Source organism: Elephas maximus, chromosome 9 (genome assembly GCF_024166365.1).
Source record: "Elephas maximus indicus isolate mEleMax1 chromosome 9, mEleMax1 primary haplotype, whole genome shotgun sequence".
NCBI classification, from domain to species: domain Eukaryota; kingdom Metazoa; phylum Chordata; class Mammalia; order Proboscidea; family Elephantidae; genus Elephas; species Elephas maximus.
Genome location: NC_064827.1, coordinates 55,229,874 through 55,242,814, shown reverse-complemented (window position 1 = coordinate 55,242,814; position 12,941 = coordinate 55,229,874). Strand labels below are relative to the sequence as shown.

Here is a 12,941-nt window from a genome sequence, read left to right as displayed (position 1 = left end):
AAAAAACTGATGAATCTGCAAAGCATCTCACAACGTGGATGAATCTGGAGGGCATTAGGCTAAGTACAGTAAGTCAATCATACAAGGATAAATGCTGTATGAGACCACTACTATAAAAAATCATGAAAAGGTTTACACACAAAAAGAAACAAGCTTTGACAGTTCCAAGGGAGGGAAGGGGTGGGAGGAAAAAACACTAAATAGACAGTAGACAAGTGGTAACTTCCACGAAGGGTAACACAGTACACAATACTGGGGAAACGAGCACAACTTGAATAAGTCAAGGTCGTGGAAGTTCCACAGACACACCCAAACTCCCTGAGGGACCAAACTACTGGTCTTGGGGAACACCTAGCTCAATTGGCATAACACAGTTCATAAAGAAAAAGTTCTACTTTGATGAGTAGCATCTGGGGTCTTAAAAGCTTGTGAGGGGCCATATAAGATACTGCACTGGTCTCACCCACCTGGACCAAGGGAGAATGAAGAAAACCAAGGACACAAGGGAAATATCTGTCCAAAGTACTGCTGGACCACACTTACCACAGCCTCCACCAGACTGCTACCTCTTGAAATAGGTAGCATATGATCAGGAACCTATGGTACTGAAGGAAGATGTCCAAGCTGCACTGAAGGCACTGGCGAAAAACAAGCCTCCGGGATTGACAGAATATCAATTAAGATGTTTCAACAAATGGATGCATCACTGGAAGTGCTCACTCATCTACACCAAGAAATTTGGAAGACAGCTATCTGGCCAACCTACTGGAAGAGATCTATAGTACGCCAAGAAAGATGATCCAATCAAATGCGGAAATTATCAAACAATATCATCAATACCACCTGGAAGCAAAATTTTGCTGAAAATCATTCACGAGCGGCTTCAGCAGTCTACTGACTGAGGAACTGCCAGAAATTAGGCCGGATTCCGAAGAGGACGTGGAACCAGGGATACCACTACTGATGTCAGATGGATCCTGGTTGGAAGCAGAGAATACCAGAAGGATGTCTACCTGTGTTTTATTGACTATGCAAAGGCATTTGACCATGTGGATCATAACAAGTTATGGATGAAATTGCGGAGAATGGGAATTCCAGAACACTTAAGTATGCTCATGAGGAACCTGTACATAGACCAAGAGGCAGTTGTTCAGACAGAACAAGAGATACTGAGCGGTTTAAAGTCAGGAAAGGTATGAATCAGGGTTGTACCTGTTCAATCTGTATGCTGAGCAAATAATACGACAAGCTGGACTATATGAAGAAGAACGGAGCATCAGGATTGGAGGAAGACCCATTAACAACCCACGTTATGCAGATGACACAACCCTGCTTGCTGAAAGTGAAGAGGACTTGAAGCACTTACTGATGAAGATCAAAGACCACAGCCTTCAGTATGGATTACACCTCAACATAAAGAAAACAGAAATCCTCAAAACTGGACCAATAAGCCACATCATGATAAACAGAGAAAAGATGGAAGTTGTAAGGATTTCATTTTACTTGGACCCGTAATCCACAGCCATGGAAGCAGCAGTCAAGAATTCAAAAGATGTGCTGCACTGGGCAAACCTGCTGCAAAGGACCTCTTTAAAGTGTTGAAAAGCAAAGATGTCACCTTGAAGACTAAGGTGTGTCTGACCCAAGCCATGCTATTTTCAATCACATCCTATGCAGGTGAAAGTTGGACAATGAATAAGAAGACCGAAGAAGAGTTGATGCCTTTGAATTGTGCCACCAGGTGCTCCTTGGAAACCCTGTGGGGCAGTTCTACTCTGTCCTATAGGGTTGCTATGAGTCAGAATTACTTGACGGCAATGAGTTCAGTTGGGTTTCCCTTGCACATGCATTACCTTTTCAAGAACATAAAATATTTTCTAAAGACAGAAAAAGTCCATTTTAGTCACTCACAACTTACAAAACAATTTTTAAAATATTTCATAAAAATACCATAATTAGAGCTTACCAGATTGAAGATATCAGAAATATCTTTTGGACCGCCAAAAGAACGAACAAGTCTGTCTTGGAAGAAGTATAACCAGAATGATCCTTAGAAGCAAGGATGGTGACTCTGCGTCTCACATACTTTGGACATGCTGTCAGGAGGGATCAGTCCCTAAACAAGGACATCATGCTTGGTAAGGTACAGGGTCAGCGGAAAAGAGGAAGACCCAGAAAAGAGGAAGACCCTCAACAAGATGGACTGACACGGTGGCTCCAACAACGGGCTCAAGCATAACGACGACTGTGAGGATGGCACAGGACCGGGCAGTGTTTCGTTCTGTGGTACAACGGCACCTAACAACAACAGCCACCAGACTGACTTCAGCACAACCAGATGGTGCCCGGCTACCACCACCAACTGCTCTGACAGGGATCACAACAGAGGGTCCCAGACAGAGCTGAAGAAAAATGCAGAACAAAATCCTAACTCACAAGAAAAAAAAAAAAAGACCAGACTTACTGGTCTGACAGAGACTAGAGAAACCCCGAGAGTATGGCCCCTGGACACCTTTTTAGCTCGGTAATAAAGTCACTCCTGAGGTTCACCCTTCACCCAATAATTAGACAGGCCCATAAAAGTAAAAGAGACTAAATGGGCACACCAGTCCAGGGAAAAGGATGAAAAGGCAGGAGGGGACAGGAAAGCTGGTAATGAAGAACCCAAGGTCGAGAAGAGGAGAGTGTTGACATGTTGTAGGGTTGGCAACCAATGTCACAAAACCATGTGCATTAATTACTTAATGAGAAACTAGTATGCTCTGTAAACCTTCATCTAAAGTACAACAAAACTTTTTTAAATAAATACTTAAAGATCTAATGAGACTCTGAAAAATCCAACAAAGAGTATGACAAGAACAATTATTACATATGAATCATAATCACCAAGACTTTTTGTCTAGCTGATCACATTCTTGATTTTTATTCTGTTACATGTCTATGTGTACAGGTTAGGTTAACGAGATAAACTGGGGTTAAATACATGATGCCATTCCACATTTGAAATGTTTCTACTAAAGAGACATAAAAGTAACAATAATTGCCCCTAGAGGAAGACAAGAGGAGGAAGGTGAAAGAGAGACATACTTTGCACAGAAAACCTTTGGCTTTATTTGGGTTCCTTCCCTTGCACAGGAAACCCTGCAGGCATACTGGTTAAGAGTTCAGCTGCTAACCAAAAGGGTGGCAGTTCAAATCCACTAGGCACTCCTTGGAAACCCTGTGGGGCAGTTCTACTCTGTCCTATAGAGTTGCTATGAGTCAGAATTACTTGACGGCAACGGGTTTGGTTGGGTTTCCCTTGCACATGCATTACCTTTTCAAGAACATAAAATACTTTCTAAAGATAGAAAAGGTCCATATTAGTAACTCACAACTTACAAAACAATTTTTAAGTATTTCATAGTTTACCATAATAACAGCTTACCAGATTGAAGATGCCAGTAATATATTAGTGTTGTTTGCAAGAAACCTCAATGGAGGCTCCGCAAGCAGTATACAGGATAAAATTCCTCCACCAAAGCAGTGGAGCATAGCAGTACACCAGCTTGAAAAAGGATTCTTCCATGCCATTGTCACTGCTCCTGAAATGATAAAGTAAAAGCATGGTCTAATAGTTGTATCTTTAAAAAGTCCGGAAATGCCAGTGGCACTAAAGAAATCAATTTCTTAAATTCCTAACTTTCAAGAACTTACTATTGCTCTTATGTGTGACCCACACAATCATTATGAACCATAACTTTCTTTAAAGCAAGTAGAGGAAACATTTTGTTAAGACATGGGTGATTTTTGGCATCTTTAAGATACTATGTTCAAGCTCTCACTGACGATTTCCTGATAGGTTATTATAAACAATCTTCCCACCTACTGTCTCCTTTCATCACAAACCATACAAGTACTCCTACACAATATGTCAAAGTGATATATTAAGAAAAATTTATAACCTTAACTAGAAAATAGAAAGGGCTGAAATAAATAAACCAAGGTTTCAACTAAAGAGGCTAGAAACAGAGTTAACAAAATACACCTAGAGGTGAAACACTGATCAGGCACAGAATATTGACATTATCTCAAAATACCTCCCAGCAAATTACCTACTAATCACAGAGGTAAAAATAAAAATTTTAGAGAAGAGAAACTTTGCAGACATCACCATAAGCACCAGGTGACTCCTGATATGATGCACAGAGAACACATCATTACTTCTATGTATCTCCACCAAAAATGCGTAACTTTAAACTAATCAGACAAACCCAAATTGAGGATTAATCTGAAAAGAAAAAAAGGCCTATACTTTAAAAAAAAAAAAAGGCCTATACTCTTAAAAGGTCAAGGTCAAGAAAAACAGAAAAGGCTGAGGAAACTTTCCACATTAAATGGCATTAAAGAGACATGACAACTAAATGTAAAAATATGTCCTAAATCAATTCTGGAGCAGGAAGGAATTCTAAAGGATCTTATTTGGATAGTTAATAAAATATAAATATGAACTGTGGATTACGTAATAGTATTGTATCACTGGTAAACTTCTTGATTTTGTAACTGTACTATGGTTCTTAGAATATTCACATTTAAATAATTAGAATTACTAAATGCTTCAAATTTATACTCGTGGTTTCAAGAAAATTAATATGCATACATAAAAAATTTAGAGACAGAAAATGGTATCGTAAAGGCAGCAAAATGTAAACAGTTGGAGAATGTGGGTAAAGAGTATAAGGAGATCCTTGGCCTATTCTGGCAATTCTTCTGTTACTGAGAAAATCAAAGGAAAAAGTTACAAAAAAAAATAAACCCAGAGAAAAGGAGGCAAAAAATAATGAAATGGAAGCCAAAATAAGGGGGATCAATATAAACAACCAATAAAGCCAAACTAAAGCAGTGCTTTGAAAAGACTAATAAAACACATTATTGTTCAGCAAGTCAGGGCAAGGAAAAAAGGGAAGAAAAAAAAACCACACAAGATTAAAAGGAAAAAAAGGGAAATAATTTTAGTTAGAGGGATATTTGTTAATGACAGGAAAACAACATGTATTTAATCCAATAAACATGAAGATGCAGTTGAAATGGGCAATTTTCTAAGAAACTATAAATTAGCAAAATTCCCTTCAGAACAGGTAGAAGCCTGAGTATATAAATAACTACAGAAAAAACTACCAGGCAGTCAAAGATCTAGACGAAGAAAGATGCTAGACCCAGACAGATTAAAGGAAAACATTTACTACTTTTGGATTACTCATTCTTATGCTATATAGCTGTTCTAGAGTACAGCAAAGGATGAAAAACTTAAATCATTCCATGAGACAATTTAGCCTCAATCTCAGAAACAGAAAAGAGAGTGAGGAATGAGAAAAGGGGAGAAAGAAAGGAAGGACACACACTGTAATTCTAACTTATGAGTATAATACACAAAAACATTAATAACAAACTGAAATCAGTTATTCTTAGAAAGTGTAAGAAATCATGACCAAGGAGATTCTATTCAAAGAATTCAAGAAAGGTCCAATGTTTAGAAATTCATTAAAATCATTCGCTATACTAACAAATTAAAATGATCATTCCTTTAGACAGATAGTAAAAGGTCATTTGATAAAAATTCAACATTCTCGATTTTTTTTTTTTAATTTAGCAATCTGAGAACAGAAAGAAAAGCAGTTCACCTGAATAAAGCCATAAGGGAAGAGACTGAAAAACAGTATTAAAGTATGGGATCATTTATGGGAAAAACTCCAAAACTTTACGTTTCTCTAGGTACATATATGTGCAATGCACAGAATAGGGTCTGCAATATACCAAACTGTTAACTATTATCTCTTGAGAGAAACCTGGGATTAGGGACAATGGCTTAGGGAGCTTTATATTTACTTAATTGTATTATTTAATTATATTTGAATTCTTTAAAATAATATTTTCACATATTAACTGTATAATTAAACCAAGTTTTTAACAAATTATGGCACATCCAATCTGAGAAATACAATCTATTCAAAAGAATATAACAGCTTTGCATGAACTGACCTGGAATAATTCCAAGACCTATCAGGTGGGTGGAAAAACAAGCACAAAGAAAAATCATATTTATATAAACAATATGTATGTTAAAAACCATTTACAGAGGAAAAAGAGGGAAATGTTTCCATAGGTACATACACCTGCAGGTAGAATAAGGTCTCTAAGAACACATACCAAACTTAACTGTTGTCACCTCTTAAGGAGATGCCCGTTTATGTAAAAACAAACAAGCACGCAAACAAGAAAACTGCAAACGTGTGAGTTCAGACGGGTAACATCATACCTGGATTTAACATAGGAATTCAACTACCTGTAAGTACTCAGCAAAAAAAAAAAAAAAAAAAAAACTTGAATAACATGTTTAAAAATTTAAATAGTGCAGTCCACCATTCCACATAATAAAATATGCCCAGGAGAGAATATGAGTTGGCAGATGTGAATTTTCTGTAGTAAACACACCCTGTCAAATACAGTGATTCTAGGGTTTAATGATATGAATCTGGTGGTAACTCAAGAAATGGTGACTTGCTCCAACCTGGAAAAAAAATTACTCATGAGAAACTTATTAAAAGACAGGATTTCAATCTCCAATGTAGCAACTTCCTCTAACCCTGAGAATTTTCAAGTTATTTTGACGATATATTGGTGATGCTGCCTTTACAGCCAAGCCCTTAGGTAAAATGTGACACTACTGTGTATCTAATACAAATATACTGTTACCTACATACATACCTGTATAGGCAATCTACTTTGGAAAAATCAGCCATTAAAAACCCTATGAAGCCCAGTTCTACTCTTGACACACATGGGGTCACCATGGGTCAGGGTCAACCTGACAACAACTGGTATACGCTTTGCTCTGGGCCCATGCTATTTTAATACATTTTACAGTGTGGGCAACCTTATGACTGTTCTGTGCGTGTTAAGTCCCTTTGTATACATAATACTAAAAAAAAAAAAAAAAAACACTGCCATCAAGTCAATTCTGACTCAGCGACAATACAGGACAGAGGAGAACTGCCTCATAGGGTTTCCAAAGCTGTAGATCTTTACAGAAGCCATATCTTTCTCCCATGACTTACTAGTACCAGAATTAGCTTAATGTGGTGTTAAACTACAAAAATATAGAAAGTTAACCTGGAACACTTAACAGTTATGTGCTGTTTAGAGTACATAAATTTTCAATAGGAAAAAAACAGTAACTACAAAACTTTAATTTTTTTTTTTCAATTTTAAAATAAAGATAACGTATTCCTTTAGCTAAAGAATGTTATTTACTTAAGATACATTATTTTATTTTTGACACACGGACATTTAAAGGAGAAAATAAATTCTCTGTGACACTTAAGGTGGACTTTAATATCAAAGTACTTTCGTTATGGAATGAAAGCTAAAAAATAAAACAAAAATTATACTCTACTCACCATAAATTCACTTAAAATCACATCGACAAAATAATCCCACAACTAAGGCCAAATTGAATCATTAAATTATCTTTAAAATAGTTTTATTAATTTGGTTGTAACAAAACTTGGAATAATATTTTTTAATGTACTACACACATGACTATAGTCGATCTATTTTCGTTCTACCGTGTCCCCATTTTTAAGAACTAGTTGCACTGTAGCTATTTTCAAAACAGTTAACATTTAACTTGCTAGTGGTTGATACCAAACCAAACCAAACCCAGTGCCGTTGAGTCGATTCCGACTCATAGCGACCCTACAGGACAGAGTAAAACTGCCCCATAGAGTTTCCAAGGAGCACCTAGTGGATTCGAACTGCTGACCCTTTGGTTAGCAGCCGTAGCACTTAACCACTATGCCACCAGGGTTTCCACTAGTGGTTGATATAACCCCCAAAAAGAGGCATGGGAATGTTCTACCCTTCTTGAAGCCTCAACTCCAGATGTCAGGTATTTTAAAATTGCAAACTGTTATACTTTTCCTCTTGCCCTGGTATAGATGTATCTTCTTAAAACTGAAAAAAAAAGAGGGGTCACAATAGAAGGTCCCGGACAGAGTGGGAGAAAAATGTAGAACAGAATTCAAATACACAAAAAAGACCAGACTTACTGGTCTGACAGACAGGAAGAATCCCTGAGACTATGGCCCCCGACCCCCTGCTAACGCAGAACTAAAGCCACTCCCGAAGTCCACCTTTCAACCAAAGATTAGATAGGCCTTTTTTTTTTTTTTTTTACAGAACAAACACCACCACATGTGAGGAATGTACTCCTTAGTTCAGTCAAGTATATAGATCAAACGGGCAACGCCTGCCCAAAAGCAAGGACGAGAAGGCAGCAAGGGACAGAAAAACTGGCCAAATGGACACAGGAACCCAGGGTGGAAGGGGAAAGTGCTGACACATTCCAGTGATTGCAACCAAGGTCACAAAACAATATATGTATAAATTTTTGAATAAGAAACTAATTTGTGCTGTTAAAATTTCACCTAAAGCACAATAAAATTTTTAAAAATCCCCTGAAGTCTGCTTAAAAACCAAACAACAGTTCAGCTTAACTAGTAAAAAAGGTCTGCCTTGAGCACCATACTCTTTTAAGAAATATCTATAATGGATCAAATTGACAACAGCAACTCAGAAGATTAGATAGGAACCTTAGTGGACAGTGAATTTGTTAATGGGGGAGGAACAAGCCACAAAAGGAGGGTGAGAATGGTTACACAACTCGAAGAATGTCACTAAATAGTACACGTAGAAACTGTTTAATTGGTATGTTTCGCTACGTATATTCTCAACATCAAAATAATTTTTTTTAATTTTTTAATTAAACGTCAGTTATATTGAATTTGATGAGCAAGAAGCAGTAAGTACTGTAGATAGTTTGGGAAGTCAAACCCCACTCCTACATTTCTATACCAGAGTCCAACCAGGAGGCAAAAAATACACCAGTTATTTTAACAGAAAATTTTTAATATTAAGAAATAAACCCAGTGCCATCAAGTCGATTCTGACTCATAGCAACCCTACAGGACAGAGCAGAACTGCCCCATAGAGTTTCCAAGGAGCGCCTGGTAGATTCAAACAGCCGACCCTTTGGTTAGCAGCCCTAGCACTTAACCACTACGCCACCAGGGTTTCCAAAGAAACAGACAGGTATAAAAAAGAAATAGGCAGGTATAAAACTGTCAACTAATAGGGCTGATTACAAAGGACACAAGAGACTTTTGGGCGGGTGATAAAACTATTCTATAGCTTGGATGTGGTGGTCGTGACATGTCTATGTATGTTTATCAAAACTCAGAACTTTACATTAAAAAGGGTAAATATACTGTTTGTAAACTATATCTGGATGTATAAATATCAAATATCCACTTTTTCCCAACACCAGCTATGAAGATATTACAAATCGCCCCTTTCTACTTCTGTGTTCAGTTCCGACACCAGCTGCCCATGCAACACTTCTTCCTCTGATTGTCACCACCTGGAGCTAGGTCAGATCTTAAAGTTAAAAGGACACCTTCGACTGCCAAGCTAGTCCAGGACTGCAGATGCCAGCTGAAAAGTTTCAGAGTCCCAGGGACTCCCTTCGCTTCTGATGTGCTGGCTACAAATACAGGGTTTTCTCACGACCCCTTCAGGATGCCAGCCTCAAGCTCAGAGGCACTCTCTAGGCTCCCTCACTTCTGACCTGCTGACTACAAATTCAGGGGTTCCCTCTACCCTTTCAGGATGCCAGCCCCCAGCTTGGCGCCTCCCCCAGGCTCCCTAGCTTTTCATCTGCTGACTTCCGCTACTCCTTTGGGTTCAATAATTCACTGCAACAACTCACAGAGCTCACGGAAAGTGCTATGCTTATAGTTACAGCTTTATAATAAAGGGTACAAATCAGTATCAGTGTAAAGACACACGGGGTGAGGTCTGAGAGGGTTCCCAATGTGAAGATCTGATGTCCCAAGGGGCAATTACCCCCCCCACATCAGTGTCCTTCACCAACCTGGAAGCCCATGGAGCTTCTGTATTCAGAGCTTTTACTGGCGGTCTCGTGATGTAACACAAACTCCAGCCCTTTCCCCTGAGGTGAGAAGATATCGCGAAGTGATCAGGAGGCATTATATAGAGGGTCTTTCTGGCCTGGCCGACCCCCCCCCAGAGTTAACTCATCACTTCACCCAACCTGTTAACTGGAGTAATAATCAAAGACCCTTAAAGTCCCTGTTTTGTTTTGTTTTGTTTTTTAAGAGATTATTTCTCAGGAACACATTCTTTGGGTAAAGTTAATGTAAAACCAAACTGCCATCAAGTCGAATTCCAATTCACAGAAGCCCTACGGAAAACCTGGTGGTGTAGTGGTTAAGAGCTATGGCTGCTAACCAAAAGGCTGGCAGTTCAAATCCACCAGGTGCTCCTTGGAAACCGTATCGGACAGTTCTACTCTTTTTTGGTTTTAATAGCTGCTTCTGCAGTCAATGTGTCACAGTATCACACATCATGCAGCCTCTGGAAAACTCCACTGTACACTTGTGAGAGAGTAAGAGGGAGACCAAAAGTAAACCAAACCCACCGCCATTGAGTCGATTCCAACTCATACAGACCATATAGGACAGAGTAGAACTGCCCACAGGATTTCCAAGACTATAAATGTTTATGGAAGCAGGCTGTCCCATCTTTCTCCTGCGGAGAGGCTGGCGGTGGGTTTGAACTGTCAACCTTTTGGTTAGCCACTGCACCACCAGGGCTCCTATAAGTAAAAAGGGCAAATAAAATCTATTAGGAAAACGCCGGTGGTGTAGTGGTTAAGAGCCATGGCTGCTAACCAAAAGGTTGGCAGTTCAAATCCACCAGGTGCTCCTTGGAAACTCTCTGGGGCAGCTCTACTCTGTCCTATAGAGTCCCTGTGAGTTGGAATCGACTCGACGGCAATGGGTTTGTTTGTTTTTTTTTATTAGGAAAATAGTTTATAACTCAGAACGTGAGGGAACTTCAGGGATCCCTGCACCACACTTGGAGAACCTCTCACTTAGTCTACACAAAAACACATCAAATATTGAATACGGAATAAAAGAGAAAAAACCAGTTGTTGAGAAAAAGCCAGTTATTGATAAAAAGAGGTGCAGCAACATCCTCAAGCCCTCACTCATTAATTCTCTGTAGAATAAGGCACCATGACACACAGCAAGTAGAAGAGATGCCTGGCCTCAAAGAAAAATAAAACTAAGAGGCAGGCAGAATAGCCACAAAAGCAGCATAAAACCAGTTACTGAGTTGATTCCAACTCACGGCAACCTCGTGTGTGTCAGAGTAGACCTGTGCCCCACAGAATTTTCAGTGATGAATTTTTCCTATCCTGAGGCCATTCTCCCAAGGCACCTCTGAGCGCATTAACTGTCTGCACTGCCACACACTCCAAAGTGTCTACCGCTGCTAACCAAAAGGTCGGCAGTTCGAATCCATCAGGTGCTCCTTGGAAACTCTACGGGACAGTTCTACTCTGTCCTATGTGGTCGCTGTGAGTCCGAATCAATTTGACAACACCAAGTTTTTTTTTTTCTTTAAATATATCCTGAATGTAAAATACAAAAAGATACAAATACTTCTTTGCGACCACACAGTTAAAAGAACTCATAATACTGTGCTGAGACTACATATCCCCATTCTACAGGTAGTGAAACTGCATGCCAAATGACTTACTCGTATAACCTCACTCCAATGACTGGAAATTGGAACCCATTCGCTTTTCAACAATCACTCTAACATGCGAAGCAGGGCGACAGAACACGGCCTTAAGGGGATATGTGTGTGTCAACTTGTGCCTTTTTGTTAGTTCATACTTCTTTCCTAACTGGATAGTCAGCAGTCCGTAACTATTCATTACTCCAAGTGACTAAATCAGGGACTTGCTGTCTCTGGGAGCTTTATTCTCTGCTGCCTTTCAATACTTTATACAACTCAGGGGGCTGCACAAATCCTAGGCGGACACCGGCACTGCGGTGGATCAGAAATGCGGCAGCGGCTTCCCTGCCCGGGGGAGTCCTTCGACCAGTGGCGGGGCCTCCTCCCTTCCCAGCCTCTGTTTCCCCATCTGTCCTCGAGGGGTCAGACGAGTGGACTCTCGGCTCTCTTCCAACTCGACTATCGGAACTGTCTTGGGCAGCCACCGCTCGCTCGCCCGCCCCTGCTCAGGCCGTCCTCGCCGTGATGGGAACGCTGAAGAGGCCGGTCCGTGGCGCCCCGCACTCACCCGGCTGACGCTTCATCGCCATGAGGGACACCAGATAGTGGGCGATGTCAAAAAAGGGGAACATCGACGTGCGGGAGAAGGCAAGAGTCAGCTCATCCCACGGAGACTCCATGGCTACGACCGACCGCGGCAGCGGCCGGTTCCCGGCGTGCGCGGCGAGGGATGGGGGAGGGGGAAGCCGCGGCCGCGCGCGCTCCCGCGCAGCCTCGAAGTCCGCGCGTGCGCCCTGGCACCCGGACCGGCGCGCGGAGAGGAGGCGGGGGGCGCGTGTCCCGGGGCCCCAGGCTCGGAGACTGTTGGCAGGTAGGCGGGGTGACAAGGTTCCCGGCGTTCCCACAGCGGCAGGCCTTAGCTCTCCTAATGAGGATCCAGCGTTTTCTCCGGGCTAGGCGCTGTGCCAGACTCGGGGGAAATGGGCAGATGAGTAAAACAACCCTGGAGGAGAGACGTTTAGAGTCAGATTTATTTCTGCAAATTGATGTCATTCACCTTACGTTTATTGAGTAACCGTAATGTGCAAGTCACACTGTGACTTACCGGAGATAAAAGGAAAAGAACACAATAATATCGTGCCCTCAAAAAAGAGACAAGCACACGCGCGCGCGCGCGCACACACACAAGTAATTTGTACTAAGAAGTATAGATGACGTCCTAGAGCAGTTTAGAGATTATTTCAGGGAAGTAAAAAGACATGTAAATTGAGCTTTAAGAGCTAAGTGAGACCCGA

At 40.7% G+C, this 12,941-nt stretch overlaps 1 protein-coding gene across 1 annotated transcript in view; it reads right to left on the bottom strand.

Moving 5' to 3' along the window:
* Window positions 1–12,376, bottom strand: part of TMEM38B (transmembrane protein 38B) — a 48,632-nt gene extending 36,256 nt beyond the window's left edge. Inside the window, exons 1-2 of the mRNA XM_049895436.1 lie at window positions 12,215–12,376; window positions 3,428–3,584 (exon numbers count right to left, since the gene is read on the bottom strand). Coding sequence (XP_049751393.1) covers window positions 3,428–3,584; window positions 12,215–12,326 — 269 coding nt within the window. The 5' untranslated portion in view covers window positions 12,327–12,376. The remainder of the gene's footprint in view (window positions 1–3,427; window positions 3,585–12,214) is intronic.
* Between the last annotated feature and the right edge of the window lie 565 nt (window positions 12,377–12,941).